We start from the raw sequence: 14,932 nt of genomic DNA, 5'->3' as shown, positions 1-14,932 counted from the left end.
TTTCGCAAACGCGAAAGAGAAGCGAACCTCATCGGAGCGGCATAATGGCGGCGCTATTGCGCAATACCGTGTCATAAGCAGTTAGCCCACTGGCATCAACGTACGAGTGTGGCTGCCAGTCTCGTTTCTTTCATGTCGCGCCACCAGGGAGGAAAGAAAGCGGGCGTAACATGTCTAGGAGTCACCACAATTACATAAACATTTGCTAACTTATTAGAAGTACTGTCGTGCCCCTAAAAGTGGTCACGGCCGCTGGTGCACTTTCAGTCGCTTTATTGACCAAATGGAAACAAAAGAAACATACTGTAAGCACATTCAGACCGTAGCTGGCGCCACAAGTGACGTCGTGGGATTTAACGCGCGGATTGGCCAACAACGCTCTCATTCGCCGACTCCCTCAACAGGCCAGGCTTTGTCTCTTTTAAGCCGCGCGCGTTCAAAGTCACACATACTACAGTGTAGAAGGTGGGGCTGGTGACCCCAAGTGGACAAAATAATAACTGCGCTTCACATGCGTATTCGATATGATGTATAAAGCGTTCACATTAATATGGGTGTCGTCTATCGCTCGGGGTCTGGAAGGTAGTGATAGGATAATGAAGCTTCATGAAACACTTGCTTTTTTTTTTCTTTTTTCTTTTACTCCTGGAGATGGTGATTTTGGTTTAAATATAAAGGCTGGTGCAATGAAACTTAGCAATATGGAACTTTTCCCCCCAAATATCTTTACAGTAGCCTTTTTATTTGACCATTTATGACTGAAATGTCTTCTAATTAGTAGATTAACACTTTAGCTGTTCACAATGGGTACTCCTGCAAGCCTCTGGCCAAGTTTTCAGACTGGATTCGGGTTAGAATTTCCCGCGCCTTGACTGCGGATGTGACGTCATGTGCTGTGTATGTGCAGTTTCATTTTTCGTCAGCGGGTGGCAGTAGCGATTCGAAATTGAACAAAGCCGTTGATAGTTTGCCCAACTGTTTCAGCACTGTGATTGGTCAACTGCTGGTCACATGACATATGGACGCCATGTTGTTACCCTGCTGATACAGACTTGGCCAAACTCTATCAACGGCTTTGGAAATGGAATATTCTACGTTTAGGTTCAGTGGCTTTAAACCAAGCGTATATAGTTCACCAATAAATTCACTTGCTAAAAGCTCTATATTGTAAAGTATATAACAAAACATTTTTCATTCTCCATTTTTTAAAGAACTCATCCAAATGCAGATAAAAGTACAACTTTGGTGTCCTCTTGTGGAATATTGATGTTATGTTTAATGGATGGGTGTGTGTTACCTGCGTTGTTGGCGGTCCTTGAATGCAGCTCATGCAGTCTGAGATGAACTGAAAGTGGGCGTTTTTTTTGTTTTCTTACTGTGTGGTTACAAATTGGCTGTGTAATCCCTCACATTGTTTATTGTGTGTGAATGCCAAAAGCTCAGTTTCATGACTAAAGTGCCAGTGCGCATATTTGTTTGCATGGGCGATGACATCACATCAGTTAGTGTCATCAAAGCTCGTATGCTAGCTATGCTACGGATGAGGCTCATGAAGTTTGTTTTGTAAAACTCAACTAGTGAATAGTTTATTATGTAACATGAGTTCATGATTGCGTACATGCTAGATGCATGTTTTATGATCCTCTGTTTTAAGAGTTTTGTCGCCATCTTGTGGCATCCCTACGCAATTACAAACCCCTTTTGGGTCAACGACTCACAGATTTTTGCTATTCACAGCAGGGCTCGGACCCGATCGCGTAACAGTGTCTAAAGCTGTTCTTCATTCGCATATCGCTGTCAATTGAATTACTCGCGCCGTCTCCTGCGCTCGCCGGCAAATATGGCGGCCCACTTGCGCGTAATCTCCAAGTAGATGGCGGACTTGTTGGGCAAATAGTCCAAATAGAGCGCGGGGCCGCTTTTGGGCACGGCCATCTCAATCTGCGTGCCCTCGTGCCACTCGTTGAAGGACGTGACGGAAAGCATGTCGGGCTTGGCCTCCAACGCGGCGCTCAGCGAGGTCTCGTAGTACTTGCCGTTGATGCGGTTCCTGGTGTTCTGGAAGTTCCACGGCCGCACGCCGGTGTCCACGTAGCCCGGCCCCACGCTGGGGACGAAGAGGAGGCCGTTGTCGTCGCAGAAGCCCCGCACGGCGTCCCAGTTGCGCTGCGTGGAGCCGTAGGTGAAGCCGTTGGTGGCGAAGTAGGTGTAGACGCCGTCGAAGCCGGCGCTCACCGCCTCGCGCTGCTGCTTCTCCTCCACCAGCAGGGCCAGGAAGATGGCGTCGTGCGGGGTGTCGCGGATGCTGCCGCTCTGCGTGTGCCGCAGCAGACGGGCCCACTGGTCCGTGTTGAGCAGGTACGAGTCGTACACGTAGAAGAGGGGGAGCAATTTACCCGTGTCGGTGCGGTAGCGGAAGAAGGCCGGGTGCCGGCCGTACCTGACGAGGGGAGCAAAGTGAGCAGCGACCGTTTTCAAAAAGTGCGTTTCGTAGCGTTTTGAGAGATTACGCGTGACAGGCCAACGTCATGTAAAGGATGTTGGACTCACTCGTCAATGATGTATTTGACGTTGGCGTACATGTTGACTTCATCTCTTCCTTTGTACGGCTCGATGTGGAAAGCCACCTGGGGACACATTACGTCACTTTTGCACATTTTGAAGGCCAGTAGAGACAACAGCATTTAGAGGGTTTTTTTTAATCCAGACTCACTAAACTGGTGACTATAAATGAAGTGGAGTTTTTTGTGTTTAGATTAGCGAAGGTGGAACGTTTTTATTTCATTTTGACTTCTTTTTTTTTCAGTTAGTTTTAATTAGTTTTGAAAGTGGATTTTATTTGTACTTATCTTATTTTTTTGAAAAAATCTTCATTTTAGTTTTTATTATTATTATTTTTAAAATGAGTATTTGTTGTTTTATTAATTTATCTTATTTTTTCAAAAAAATGTATTCGTTTTAGTTTAGTTTTTTATTAGTTTTGAGTGCTAGAAAAAAAAGGTCATCAGGTATTAAGTAATAAAGTCAACTATAATTCTCAAATGACTCTTTGACCTTCATTTGTACAGCAATACAAACATTTCTATATAACAACAAATATAAAAAATATAATTATTTTTACTCATTTTTTATGAATGTTTTAAAATAATTTTATTTTTATTTTATTTCATTAATGTTTATCCAATTTTAGTTTTATTATTACTTTTCATGAAATATGATAAATTTGGTGCAACATTTCTGGCTTCCGATCATTTTTACTCAAAATCTGGAGAATTTTGTAAATATTTCATATTGAAGGAATTCAATTCTAAATGTAAACATTTGATCTAGTCCTTAACAAACATCCATGCACAATAATACAATAAAAAGTACGACATCTCAACAGCCTTTAAAGTGTAGAACTTAATCAAATTTTAAACATTAAACAATCAAGCAAGTGCATTTTTGCCAAACCAGGCTTCTTACTCAACTGCACGGATTCTGCTCAAATATATTTCCCCTGACTATATTCAAGTTCCCAATTAACAGCTAACCTTCCATTTAGAAAATTCATGACTTATTCCGATAAATTCCAAGTTCAAGTTTCCTACTTTGACAATTCAGCTGGCAAAACAACAAGCAAACGTCATGGCCGCCATGTTGTCACCTTAATGTCGTAGCGTTGTGCCACGTCCAGCAGCAGCGGCACGATGTCGTCGACCGGCTCGCCGTTGTCATCTTTGTTATGGGGCGGGTACCAGGAAACGGCGATGACGCCTAAATCCACGAGAAACGGCTCAGGTACACGCCCACAGTGAACAGTCTGCTCGTCATGATGCTTTTGATTAGGAATGGGCAAGTACCCAAACCGGTCCTGTCCACTTTTCGCTTACCAATGGCAGCTGTGCGCAGCTGCTGCATGTGCGCCTCAATGACGGCCGGGTCCCTGGAGCTGTAAGCCCCCAGCGCCGGGTAGAAGTTGGCCCCGATATCATCGGGCGGGCTGTGCCTGCCTTGCGGATACCTCTGAGCCACCTTGGGGTCCCAGTGGGGCAGCTGCGGGTGGTCCCAGTGGATGTACTTGCTGTCAAAACTGGGGTTGCCGTACCAGATGTAGTAGAAGGCGTGGAGGTAGTAGTTCGGCGGGGGGAACTTGCTCAGCGCGGCCGCCAACTTGTCGTCCTTTTCCGGCCGGGCGGCTTCGCTCCGCCTGGGTCGGACGTCGGTCCCCTTCGGGTCATCCTTCCGGTCCGGGGAGGGCTCCCTACCATCGGTGAACGCTGTGTCCTCCGGGGCGAACGACTTGAGCGCTACGGTCACGATGAGCGCGAGCAGGAAAAGCGCCAGCACAAAGGCCACACATGACTTACGCCGGAACCGGGCCATTCTTCACCCGATGCGCCGCAGTTCATTGTGGTGAATGCAAATCTGGGAGAAGACGACACAACGTATAGCAAAATATTAAAAAAAAAACAATTTTTTTTGCCACGTACAGGCATAATCTGTCATTTAAGACTCTTGTTTAATGTGTATTGCTTCTTTTTCCCAATAACTATAAATATATGTCTATAAAAAGGTAAATTTATTATTGTTTTTAAATATTTTCACAAGTTGACATATTGTTCTGTCACCGCATAATAATTATTCATTTATAATTATGCACAATTAACCATTTAAAATGCTGAAACCAGCTTGAAAATAAATCAGCTGTAATAAATTTCTTGTACTGTAAGAGAAATGTTGTCAAACTCTCATTCACAGGAGCCGTGCGGAATTTGGTCACCTCAAGGTCAAACGTCTGGATGTTTTTTATTTTTATTTTATTTTTATACAGTAAGGAGTTACATTTCAATACTTTTGAATACGTTTGTTGTGCTAAAATGGATTGCTGTAATGCTTTTGGTGCAGAAAGAAGCGGGTAGGCAGCCATGATGGTAAATGCCTGCAGATTCATTAACACATATTAGACAACCGAGTTAGGTTAGCTCATTTTTAATTGAATAACTCATGGCTTTAAGACTTTTGAAGGAGAATTGAGTACAATATTAAAAGCCACGCTTAAGCACAACATTCGTTGCTAGCGTAAATAATGTTAGTACCTTAACTATCGTTTTATAATAATAATATAATTATAATAATAACAGCGAGTTAATTGATAATTTCGCTAACCAAATTAAACTCTTACCTGCATTGATGAACTTCGGACTAGTCACTAGTAAAAAATTGACAGACGGCTACGCCACAATATGTTTTGTAACCCGTTCCACGTCCCTAACTCCTCCTGGCGTACATCTTGAAGAGATAAACTTCAAAAATTGTATATTAACAAAGTCAATTCGCTCTTAACAGTCTTTTTTGGGGGGCTATACCAGTTGGATATAATGTTGCAAACGTCCATTTTGGATGTAAATCAGCGCTAGTGAAGCTACTTCCGGTACGGAGGTTTAAACACTGCCCCCTTCGTCCAGAGGTTGTATGACATCAGCAGCGCCCTTTAAGATGTACAGATCAGATGTACAAAATATCAAAATAATAATTAATTAAAATAAATAAAAAGGAGAAACCACACGTAACAACATTGAGTTTCCATCCATTTATTGACTTTCAAACTTGTACAAATTGCAAAACTGGGTTAACACCTCACTCATTTCATGTTGTCATCGTTATTAGGAAATAAATTAAAAAGTAAAGCGTGTGAATAGAGGAAAAACAAAAACAACCACAGATAGTAGAATGCCCCAAAGAGCAGATACACTTGTAGTACACTGCATCTAACACCAGGTGGCGTCACAATAGCAATACCAAGTCAGGTGCCAGCCTCTGCCCACACCCACTCTGCCAGTCATCATACTCCAAAAAAGATGGGAGGACGAGGCGTGGGATGGACGGCCAATACTTTGGCTTGAAAGCTTCCAAAAGACGCCATTTTGTGCCATCGCGTATGATTCATTTGACCATTTAGTATTCTGCTTAAACACTGACAGGAATCCACAAGCCGGTTGAAGCACTTATCATAGAAAAAGCATGGACATGCCACACACGCTATTCAAAATAATCAAGTAAAAATACTGACCATCAGTGAAAAAGTTAATGAATTTGTTAACAAGTCATGTTTGTCATTGATACACCATTAAAAAAAAGAAAAAAGGATTATGAGCGGGGAAATGATCCTGATATGACAAACATTGGAACCTCCGCAATTGACGACAACTTGAATTTGGATCTTTTTGTGACCGACTATAGACTGTTCAAAGGTCGAGTTACGTGCGTTATGTTTGAAGGCTTTAACGTGACGTCGGAGGTTCCACATTTGGAAAATGGAGGCACGGTGGAATCCATGTTTGTTGGACGGGAAGTACAACCTTTCATAAATACCGGTCCCTTCACATTCTTTGCGACTTACCAGGGGGACGTCGCCCGTCGCTAGCGGTTCAAATAGATGTAGTGGAATACACGTGTACATACTTGTAGCATGTTTACGCGCTAAACGGGGGACGTTCACTCAGCAAAACGACACCAATTCGACTTTGTATGTCTTTCAAGAAAATAAAAAATATGGATATTATACCCCCCCCCCCAAACACACACACAACAATGTGTGTTAATACTATCAAAGTATTAACAGGCAAACAATAGAAATCTAAATAAACAAGATTGGCGACAGCAAATGTGTACTCATTAACAAACGAGCTGTCAATGGACGAAAGGGGGGTCAGTGGAAAGAATTGAGTTTGATGCGGTGGAACTTCATAAGTGGAACTAATAAGACTTCGGTTCAGTTTTTCTCTTTTTGTGTGTGTAAATAAACCATTTCATTTTAAAATAAATTATTGGCATACGTGAAAAGGAACATCTTCAGAGTTGTATCAACGAATACATTTTTTGTTCATGTACTTATGGGAACACTTGCTGTGAAATTTGAACTTTGGAGGTTCCACTGTATCTGTAAGGAGAGGCTGTATATTGTTTGGTGAGAGTGTGTGTAGCATTACTGTGTGTGTGTGTGTGTGTGTGTGGGGGGGGGGGGGGGGGGTTACAAGGCTGCACGTTCACCTCTTCTTGGGGGCCTGAGTGGTGCGGGAAGGTGTGACAGGCCGACCGGAATTGACTCCCCCATACTGATATTTGGCCTTCTTCTCTGAGGGCTTTAAGATCTTCAAACAAGAAAAAATTAACAATCACATAATATGAACATGACAGTGCAACTATCATCATCACCGAAGTGTCCTTTAAGTCAAGACCTCTTTTTGAGAGTCAGGAATTTAGGTTTGAATTGGGGTAAGGGGCTAGGAAATGCATTATGTCAATGTGTCCCCACTAATATAGTAAGACAAACGTGTGGGTGTGTGTGTGTGTGTGTGTGTACCTGGAAGGAGCACATGAGCGACTCGTCCACGCTCATCATGCCGCCGGCGTTGTCGAACTCCCCGCAGTAGTTGGGCGCCGAAAACAGCGTGACCAGTTGGCGTTTGGCAAAGAACTCGTATCCGTCCTCCACAACCTGCCGGAGGAGACGCGAGCGCCAGCGCCAGTCAGTCCCGACGCCTACGACGGCGATCGATACGGAGGCGGCCCCCACGGCTAACGCGCTAAACCGCCGCCGGGCCAGCGGCGCTCACCTGGTGGGCTCTGCAGATGAGATCCAAGTCGTGGCGGTTGAGGAACTTGCTGACCACGTCGGCGCCGAAGGTGAAGGAGACCCCGCGGTCGTTCTCGCCCCAGCCTTGCACGTCCTTGTCCGGGTCGGACCAAAGGAGGTCGCAGAGCAGGCCTGGGGGCCGCAAAACACACATTCAAACACACAAAAAAAAATTGGGTTTGGTTTCCCCCCCCAATTTGATCCATTTAAATGTTGCGTTATAAAGCATGACTTTTTATTAAAGGTGCAGTGTGTTCATAAAGGTAATATTAAAGCTTTTCTACATCATGCATGCTCCACCAATGCCCAGATGAGTACGAAGAGCCCTGACGGTTTTACTCTGACTGCGCCTATCAGCTTTTTTCTTTTCTTCATAGTAAAAGTGTGCGGACCCTGCACACTCCACAGTTTCTTTGGGGTGGGGAGGGGTGAAGTGGCGGAGCGGACGTGTGGCGTTGCGCTAGCATTGGCCTGTGCTGTTAGCTAGCGTACGACGCTGCACGCATGAGCTGCTAACTTTCCACAGTTGGGATGCTGCAGTTACACTTTGGGCCAGAGATGGCAGTCGCGAGAAAGAAAAAAAAAAGTGACAACGATTCTTTAACCGGTGATTGGTAGTTATTTTGTACTTTTGTATTCGTATTCGGGGATTGATGTTGTTTTACCGGTTTGGTCAAAGTAAAATAGCAGATGTTTGCAAATCTTATTCTCTTATCTTATTATCTTAATCTGCGATTGGCTGGCAAGCAGTTCAGGGTGTACCCCGGCCTACCGCCCGAAGCCAGCCGGGATAGGCTCCAGCACCCCAGTGACCCTTGTGAGGACAAGCGGATAAGAAAATGGATGGATGCAAATCTTATTTTGATTAAGCACATCAGTCTAGGACTACAGAAATGAACAATTGCTGTTGATAAGCTGAAATGAGAGGATTTGGACAATTTGAAATTGTAAAAAATGGCTAACGATTATTGGATTATTAAAATATTTGTCGATTAATTTTGACAGCTGTACAGTATATTTGTGGCTTAATAAACTGTAAAGAATGATTATTAAAATTTGGAAAATATTCACTTTTATCAATTTATTATGTTTGCGTTTCTCTCCACATTCAATAAAAGTCTGAAGGATTTTGGAAACGCCCATAAAAAAAAAAGGGGGTTGAGAGTAATTTGGTCTCCAAATGACCAACCTGTGTCAGGCACATCTGTCGGCCTCATAATCCTGCGAATCTGCTCCATTGACTGCAAATCCGGGGAAAGTCCTGGAAGGTCAACAACAACCAAAAGGTCAGTTTTGTTCTCTCCGGTGTTTGTCACTTCCCTGACAGTTGATCAATTTGGCTTGATTTGAGTTGCGCGGTCGCACATGTCCGCCCCCGCATGCCAACCCGCCTGACCTCCGTGGCAGCAGAAGATCTTCTCGTCGATGATGGCGGCGATGGGCAGGCAGTTGAAGCAATCCGTGAAGGTCTTCCACAGCTTGATGTTGAACCTGCGCTTACCTGCGGAGCGCACGCGCAAAACGTTACTTTGCGCGAGCGTGGCAGAGATCGGACGCGTTTGGCGGGAACGCACACTCGTCGTAGAAGCCGTAGATGCGGTTGATGGAGGCGCATTCGTGGTTGCCTCTGAGCAGGAAGAAGTTCTCCGGGTACTTGATCTTGTAGGCCAGCAGCAGGCAGATGGTCTCCAGCGACTGCTTGCCGCGGTCCACGTAGTCGCCGAGGAACAGGTAGTTGGCCTCCGGCGGGAAGCCGCCGTACTCGAAAAGACGCAGCAGATCCGTGTACTGCCCGTGGATGTCACCTGGCGACAGAATGGGACACGTTTGAACCGGTCCGTTTGGAATTTTTCTGCCCTATTTGGACACAAAAAGGGAAATGGGCGCTTTGCTGGGCCCTCATTCTTTTTTCTTTTTTTTTTTATATTCCAAGTAAGAGTTGCTCTCATTTCGACTAAACGCTCCACGCCGAAGGTCGGCACAGTAATGACAGGCTGAGTTGCGGTCGACACGCGTGCCAGGGCCTTTCCGGCAAACCATCAAGTCGTGCCACCGATCCACCCCAAAAAATAACTAATGACAGGCCCGGTGTCACCGTGACTGCATACGGATCCCGATGGTCAAAATGGCGACTCGCGCGACTTCTTCTCTGGCGCGGCGCCCGACGATATCGCGGCGACTAAAGCGAAAACCGCCGCTGGCACCCAAACGAGACATGACTGTAATGCAGCGTCTCGTTTTTGCCTTTTGCCGTATTGAGCGTAGAAACACAGCACGTGAAAATGAATGATTGCAGTCTTGGATGTTTGTTTTGCTGCCAAATTGTGCAAATGAATGATTGAGGAAGTGTTAGAAGAATGTTTTGTGGCGTTGACGTTGCGGCGACAGATAGCCACACAAGCGTAATAACATGGAATGGGAGCAGCTGGAGCTCAAGGGTAGCGTGATCAATTTCAAAGTGCAACGACTTGGTTTTCGCTCGTGACAGCACGGGCGAATATTTTTAGAATCAATTAATCGATTGATTATTCAATCGATTCATCGGATTCATTCAAATTTTGCATTAAAGTGTATTACAAAAGCATTTCCCCCTTGATTACTGTTTATTAACCAGCGATTGGTGTTTATTTCGTACTTCCTATTCGTAAGCATTCAGCTATTCACATTGAGCTTTTAGCATTCCCACGCAATTTCTGCAGAAATTGCACTTACTGGTAGTCTAGTTTCAGGATAATTTTCCTTTTGCTTATAGATAATTAAAATATTCGAAACATGTTTAGAATTTTAAAAATACATATTTTTTGTATTTTTATATGTATTTATTAGTAGGGGTGGGAATCTTTGAATGTCTCGCGATTCGATTCGATTCCGATTTTTGGGTGTGCGATTCGATTCAGAATACATTTTCGATTAAGGGCGATTTTTTTATTCACAATGATTAGATTGACTGATAAATTGAATTCATGTGCAAGGAATCGTAATGTTTTACTCCAGTCTCACTTGCTAATGCTAATCAGTGCGCTACTCGCGGCACTTTTATCACTCAAAAGAACGGCTCCACGCTGCAAAAAAACAACTTTTATTGGAATAACTTGATTGTGACTTTTTCCTTCTACTCTCTAATGTGGCTAACAGTGTATCAGACCGCGTGGAACCACACTGCCCCCCAGTGGCCAAATCGGGTACAACACGAACAGCGCTCCCAATAAAGGCACACATAAACAAAGGGAAGACAGTATAAAATAATTGAAATAAAATCGTTTTGGGGACATTTAAAATCGATTCTGAATCGTACTAAATGAGAATCGATTTTTGGGCACACCCTTATTTATTAGTGCTCTCACTATCTAATTTTTAGAATCATAAATCGATTAATCAATTAATCGGATTAATTTTAATTTTGCATCAAAGTGTATTACAAAAAACATTTTCCACCTGATTAATATTTATTTATTTTATTTTTTAAGATTGGTGTTTATTTTGTACTTTGTATTGTGAGTTAAAAAAAAAAGGGGGGGGGGGGGATTGATGTACCATGTTACCGGTTCGGTTATTAATTTCCAAAGTAAAAACAGATGTTTGCAAATGTCTTATTTTGATCAGTCTTCTTTCATGAAGGACTACAGAAATCCGTGAACAATAATAAGAGTATTTTGACCATTTTAAAAAGAAAAAAAATGTCTGGAATGCACGGCACGCTTGAGTGCCTCTGTCGGATGTCTAGAATGACGATAAGCCATAGTATGCATTCCGCTGCGTTCCTTAGCAAGCACAGAGTGACCCAGGCGGGCGTTCTGTGATGCAGTGTGGTTATATAAGACAACTCCGAGCTGCAGCACAAGAAATAGACTGTGTGCGCGTGCGTGTGTGTGTGTGTGTGTGTGTGTGTGTGTGTACACAGAGTGGGAGTTCCCCAGTGGCGCAGCCCTCAAGACTTACAATGCTGCTTTCTGCCTGAGCAGCACACCAACATCCAAGTCGTCTCGTTTCTCGCTATTTGTGGGGAGGTTCGCATAAAGCGAGCTCTGTCATTCCCAAAGTGTGGTACGGGGACCACAAGTGGTACGCGGGCTTTCTCTAGTGGTACGCAAAACAAAATGGCGGAAAAAGGTTCACGATTGCTACAGTACCTAAATGATACGCATTTCTTTATAAGTGTCCCGACTAAAACCTCATCACTGTTTTGTTGGTTCCGCTATCGTGATTGCGCAATGTTGCCACAAGCGTCGTTTCCGTATATATATATTTTTTTAAATAATGTTAATTTATTTTGAGATTTAAGACTATTTACAATCAGAAATCCTGCTTATCACATGTTAACAAGACTTTTAAAAGAATGATTTGGGACATTTTAAAGCCAATTAAGACCTCCTTTTTTTAAATCCAAGAATTCATTACCTTTTAAATACTTTTTTCTTTTGAAACTCTGTGAAAAAAACCAGTATTAATTTTATATTAACTCATTCACTCCCAGCCATTTTCACTGAAGCAACCCCCCTTGCTCCCGGCTGTTTTACTGGATTTTGACAGGCCCACAGAATATTGTGTTCTATTGTTTTAAAAACATTAGAATCTCATCTTTAATCATGAAAAAAATAAGTATATTTCTGTCTGTTTCCATTTTGCAGCAATTATCATTAGAATATAGCTAAGTTTCATCATTATTCACAAATCTGTTTAGAACTGTAAGAAAATCAGCTTGTTTGCAACATGGCCTGGTTGATCTCATATACTCTGCTGCCACCTGCTGGCCGTTTTTGTAATTACTACCATTTCTTCACCCGTTGTCTGCAGTTCACAGGCTGCATCAATGCTTTAGCATAAAAAAAAAGCGTATAAATACATCTTTGGGACACTTAAAACATTTAAAATAGAACGTATTCATCCGTTTTTGTGAGCAAATGAGTTAATTAACCTCACTGAATAATTCATAATATTTAAAAAAAATTTGACATATATTTATTTTTGTAATGGAATTAAACACACAAAATTATTATTTTACATAAAGTACTTTTTTTTTTTTTACCTGGCCCATCTGTCCATTTTAAAAATCCAACGTTTCGCCCACTCATGTGCTAATTGTACAGCGCCGGCAGACGCTTGAGAGCAGACAAAATGGAGGGAGGGGCGAGACGGAACACTGACCGCAGATCTTGAGGGGAGCCTCCAGCTCCAGCAGGATGGGCTGGCTGAGGAAGATCTCGCGGGATTTGATGCACAGGCCCCGCACCTCCGCCTCAGTCATCTGCACGATCTTGCCAGGGCGACATCCTCTCACTGGAGAACGCGCACACACACACACACACACACACACACACACACACACACACACACACACACACACACACAGTCATTTGACCTCCATTGTTGCAAGATCAAATTAATTGACAGTTTTACCCAACTCACAACACGAATCAAATATGATTGCGCACACATTTTTTTGTTACTGTTGCCTCCATAGAAACAGAACTCACGTTCCTGACAACCAACACTTACAGATCATAAACAACATGGGAGTATTTTTGCCGCCTATGTTCATTCATCACAGCAGTGGCACCGAGAAATAAATCACATTAAAGTGTGCCAAGGACATTTTATACGATGCCAAAAGCAGCTTGGTGCACTCTCGGTAAAAAATAATGACTCTTTCTCTGTTAAGAACATGAAATGATGATACTAATCATACCTCTACCTACACCCCTTTCTTCAGTTATCCAAAAATGTCCACGACGACAATCCATACACACAAAAAAAGTCACATTGTACTTTCTTACTTATTTCATATTTGCTCTACAGACCTACTGCAAAAACTGCAATATATTCACTACTTTGTGGTCATCCTGTCACTATTTAGCCTACAATCTTATTTCATTCTGTTGATCTTACTGCTTGGTCTTATTTTTTCAGCGCTTCACGAGGCTTCGTTTCACCATCACTGGCCCAATCTTTCGGATTCTGTTGCCAACACTGGTGAAGCCATGACACTGCATTATCTCGGATGACCCAAAAATGGCCACTTATTGCACAACCGGTTTGCAGGAGTAACGTTAAATGAGGTTGTTTAATGAGAAAAACAAAAGTGTCCAAAATTGCTTTTATGAAAAACGACGAGGCTATTAAATTAATTTCCAATGATTTTAATCGTTGACATGGTCGTGACAATAATCTCTTTGAACATGTACTGTGTTCTTTTATGTTCTTTTATGTTCCGAAGTAGATATTTTGCCAGCCTTGTGGTTGGGGCTGGTAACACCGATATAGCAGCTTATCTTCGGTTTGCAAAACAAAAATGAAAATTTGGTCAAAAGGTGCAGAAAGGGGTGAAGCGAAGCAGGAACCCAGTAGGTCTGGCGATTGGCCAATCGGAACCGGTCACGGCAAAAATAGCGCTAGCAGGAGAGTTGAATATCCACTAGTTTTCTTTTATGAGTAATGTGCTCTTTCATGTTTCTATGGGTGTTGGTATCCGTTGGTCATTTTTGGTTAAACAAACGGTTTCATTGACTGCATGATTACAAATGTCTTTATGTTCAGTATGTTCGAACTACTGGTTTTGAAAGCTTCCGACGCAAGAAGAAAAGTAACACCAGTAAGCCAAGTTGGGAGTTCTTGGACGTTTCCACATAAACCTAGTTTACGTACTCCTACTCGCAACAACGTAACATCCAACAATCGTCATTTTAGTCATATTAATAACGCGATACATAAGAGCGAAAGTGGGCTTGGACGTCGTAAAGTACACGACGAAGCTAAAGGGTTGGTGAATGTAGGCGTTCACCGCCCGACTGTTTATAAACACTGAGGGGCTCCAGATAGCGAGAAGCTAACAAGCTAGCCCCGCTGCTATTTTGGCGACGTGAAAACGCCGCGGCTGCTCCGGAGGTTTCAGGAACAAACCCGCGGGGAAGGTGACGCAAACCGGGGCGGCGAATTCGCGAGCGCACGGTGTGTGTGTGTGTGTGTGTTTCTACTCACCTTCTAGAAGGCGAGAGATGAGGCTGTCCACGTTCAATTCGCCCTCCGCCATCTTCACGCTCTGATGGGAGTACTGTAGTACTGGACGAGAGAGCAAGAAGCAGTACGTCTGGTGTACACTCGGGGGCGCTATTTTCACCGGATGAGGCAACGCACCAACAACTTGATTGATACGGCAGATTTTGCTTTCAAAAGACTTTCTCATTTAAATACATGCTAATGTATAATCATTACCTATGTAATAATTTAAACGACAATTTTGCTTTTAAGAGACTTTTTTAAAAAACACGCTAATTTATAATCATTAGCTATGTAATAATTGTACGTAGTAGTATATTT

General features: G+C 43.0%; 2 protein-coding genes across 2 annotated transcripts; both read right to left on the bottom strand.

Annotated features, from left to right (window-relative positions):
* Positions 1-258: 258 nt before the first annotated feature.
* On the bottom strand, positions 259-5,421 carry manea (mannosidase, endo-alpha). Its single transcript, XM_086095756.1, has 5 exons — positions 5,165-5,421; positions 3,873-4,407; positions 3,647-3,756; positions 2,551-2,627; positions 259-2,440 (listed from the first exon to the last, which is right to left on the bottom strand). The coding sequence occupies exons 2-5, from the start codon at positions 4,363-4,365 to the stop codon at positions 1,807-1,809; spliced, it is 1,314 nt and encodes a 437-aa protein (XP_085951882.1). The 5' UTR covers positions 4,366-4,407; positions 5,165-5,421; the 3' UTR covers positions 259-1,806.
* Positions 5,422-5,557: 136 nt separating this feature from the next.
* On the bottom strand, positions 5,558-14,726 carry LOC147162368 (serine/threonine-protein phosphatase PP1-beta catalytic subunit-like). The gene is made up of 8 exons (XM_086095436.1): positions 14,594-14,726; positions 12,764-12,895; positions 9,193-9,423; positions 9,015-9,119; positions 8,808-8,879; positions 7,599-7,750; positions 7,346-7,480; positions 5,558-7,133 (listed from the first exon to the last, which is right to left on the bottom strand). Exons 1-8 carry the CDS (start codon positions 14,643-14,645, stop codon positions 7,029-7,031), a joined length of 984 nt encoding a protein of 327 aa, XP_085951562.1. The 5' UTR covers positions 14,646-14,726; the 3' UTR covers positions 5,558-7,028.
* Between the last annotated feature and the right edge of the window lie 206 nt (positions 14,727-14,932).

The sequence above is a fragment of the Leptonotus elevatus genome, chromosome 14 (genome assembly GCF_054856555.1).
Source record: "Leptonotus elevatus isolate MCC_2025b chromosome 14, RoL_Lele_1.0, whole genome shotgun sequence".
Lineage (NCBI taxonomy): Eukaryota > Metazoa > Chordata > Actinopteri > Syngnathiformes > Syngnathidae > Leptonotus > Leptonotus elevatus.
This window is presented reverse-complemented; position numbering and strand designations above follow the sequence as displayed.

Coding starts and splice junctions, on each gene's coding strand:
- manea (XM_086095756.1), bottom strand. CDS start 4,365: ATGGCCCGGTTCCGGCGTAAGTCATGTGTGGCCTTTGTGCTGGCGCTT. Junction 3,757..3,872: donor GCTGCGCACAGCTGCCATTG/GTAAGCGAAAAG, acceptor TCGTGGATTTAG/GCGTCATCGCCGTTTCCTGG. Junction 2,628..3,646: donor CACAACGCTACGACATTAAG/GTGACAACATGG, acceptor ATGTGTCCCCAG/GTGGCTTTCCACATCGAGCC.
- LOC147162368 (XM_086095436.1), bottom strand. CDS start 14,645: ATGGCGGAGGGCGAATTGAACGTGGACAGCCTCATCTCTCGCCTTCTA. Junction 12,896..14,593: donor CATCTCTCGCCTTCTAGAAG/GTGAGTAGAAAC, acceptor CGCGTTCTCCAG/TGAGAGGATGTCGCCCTGGC. Junction 9,120..9,192: donor CTACGGCTTCTACGACGAGT/GTGCGTTCCCGC, acceptor TGCGCTCCGCAG/GTAAGCGCAGGTTCAACATC.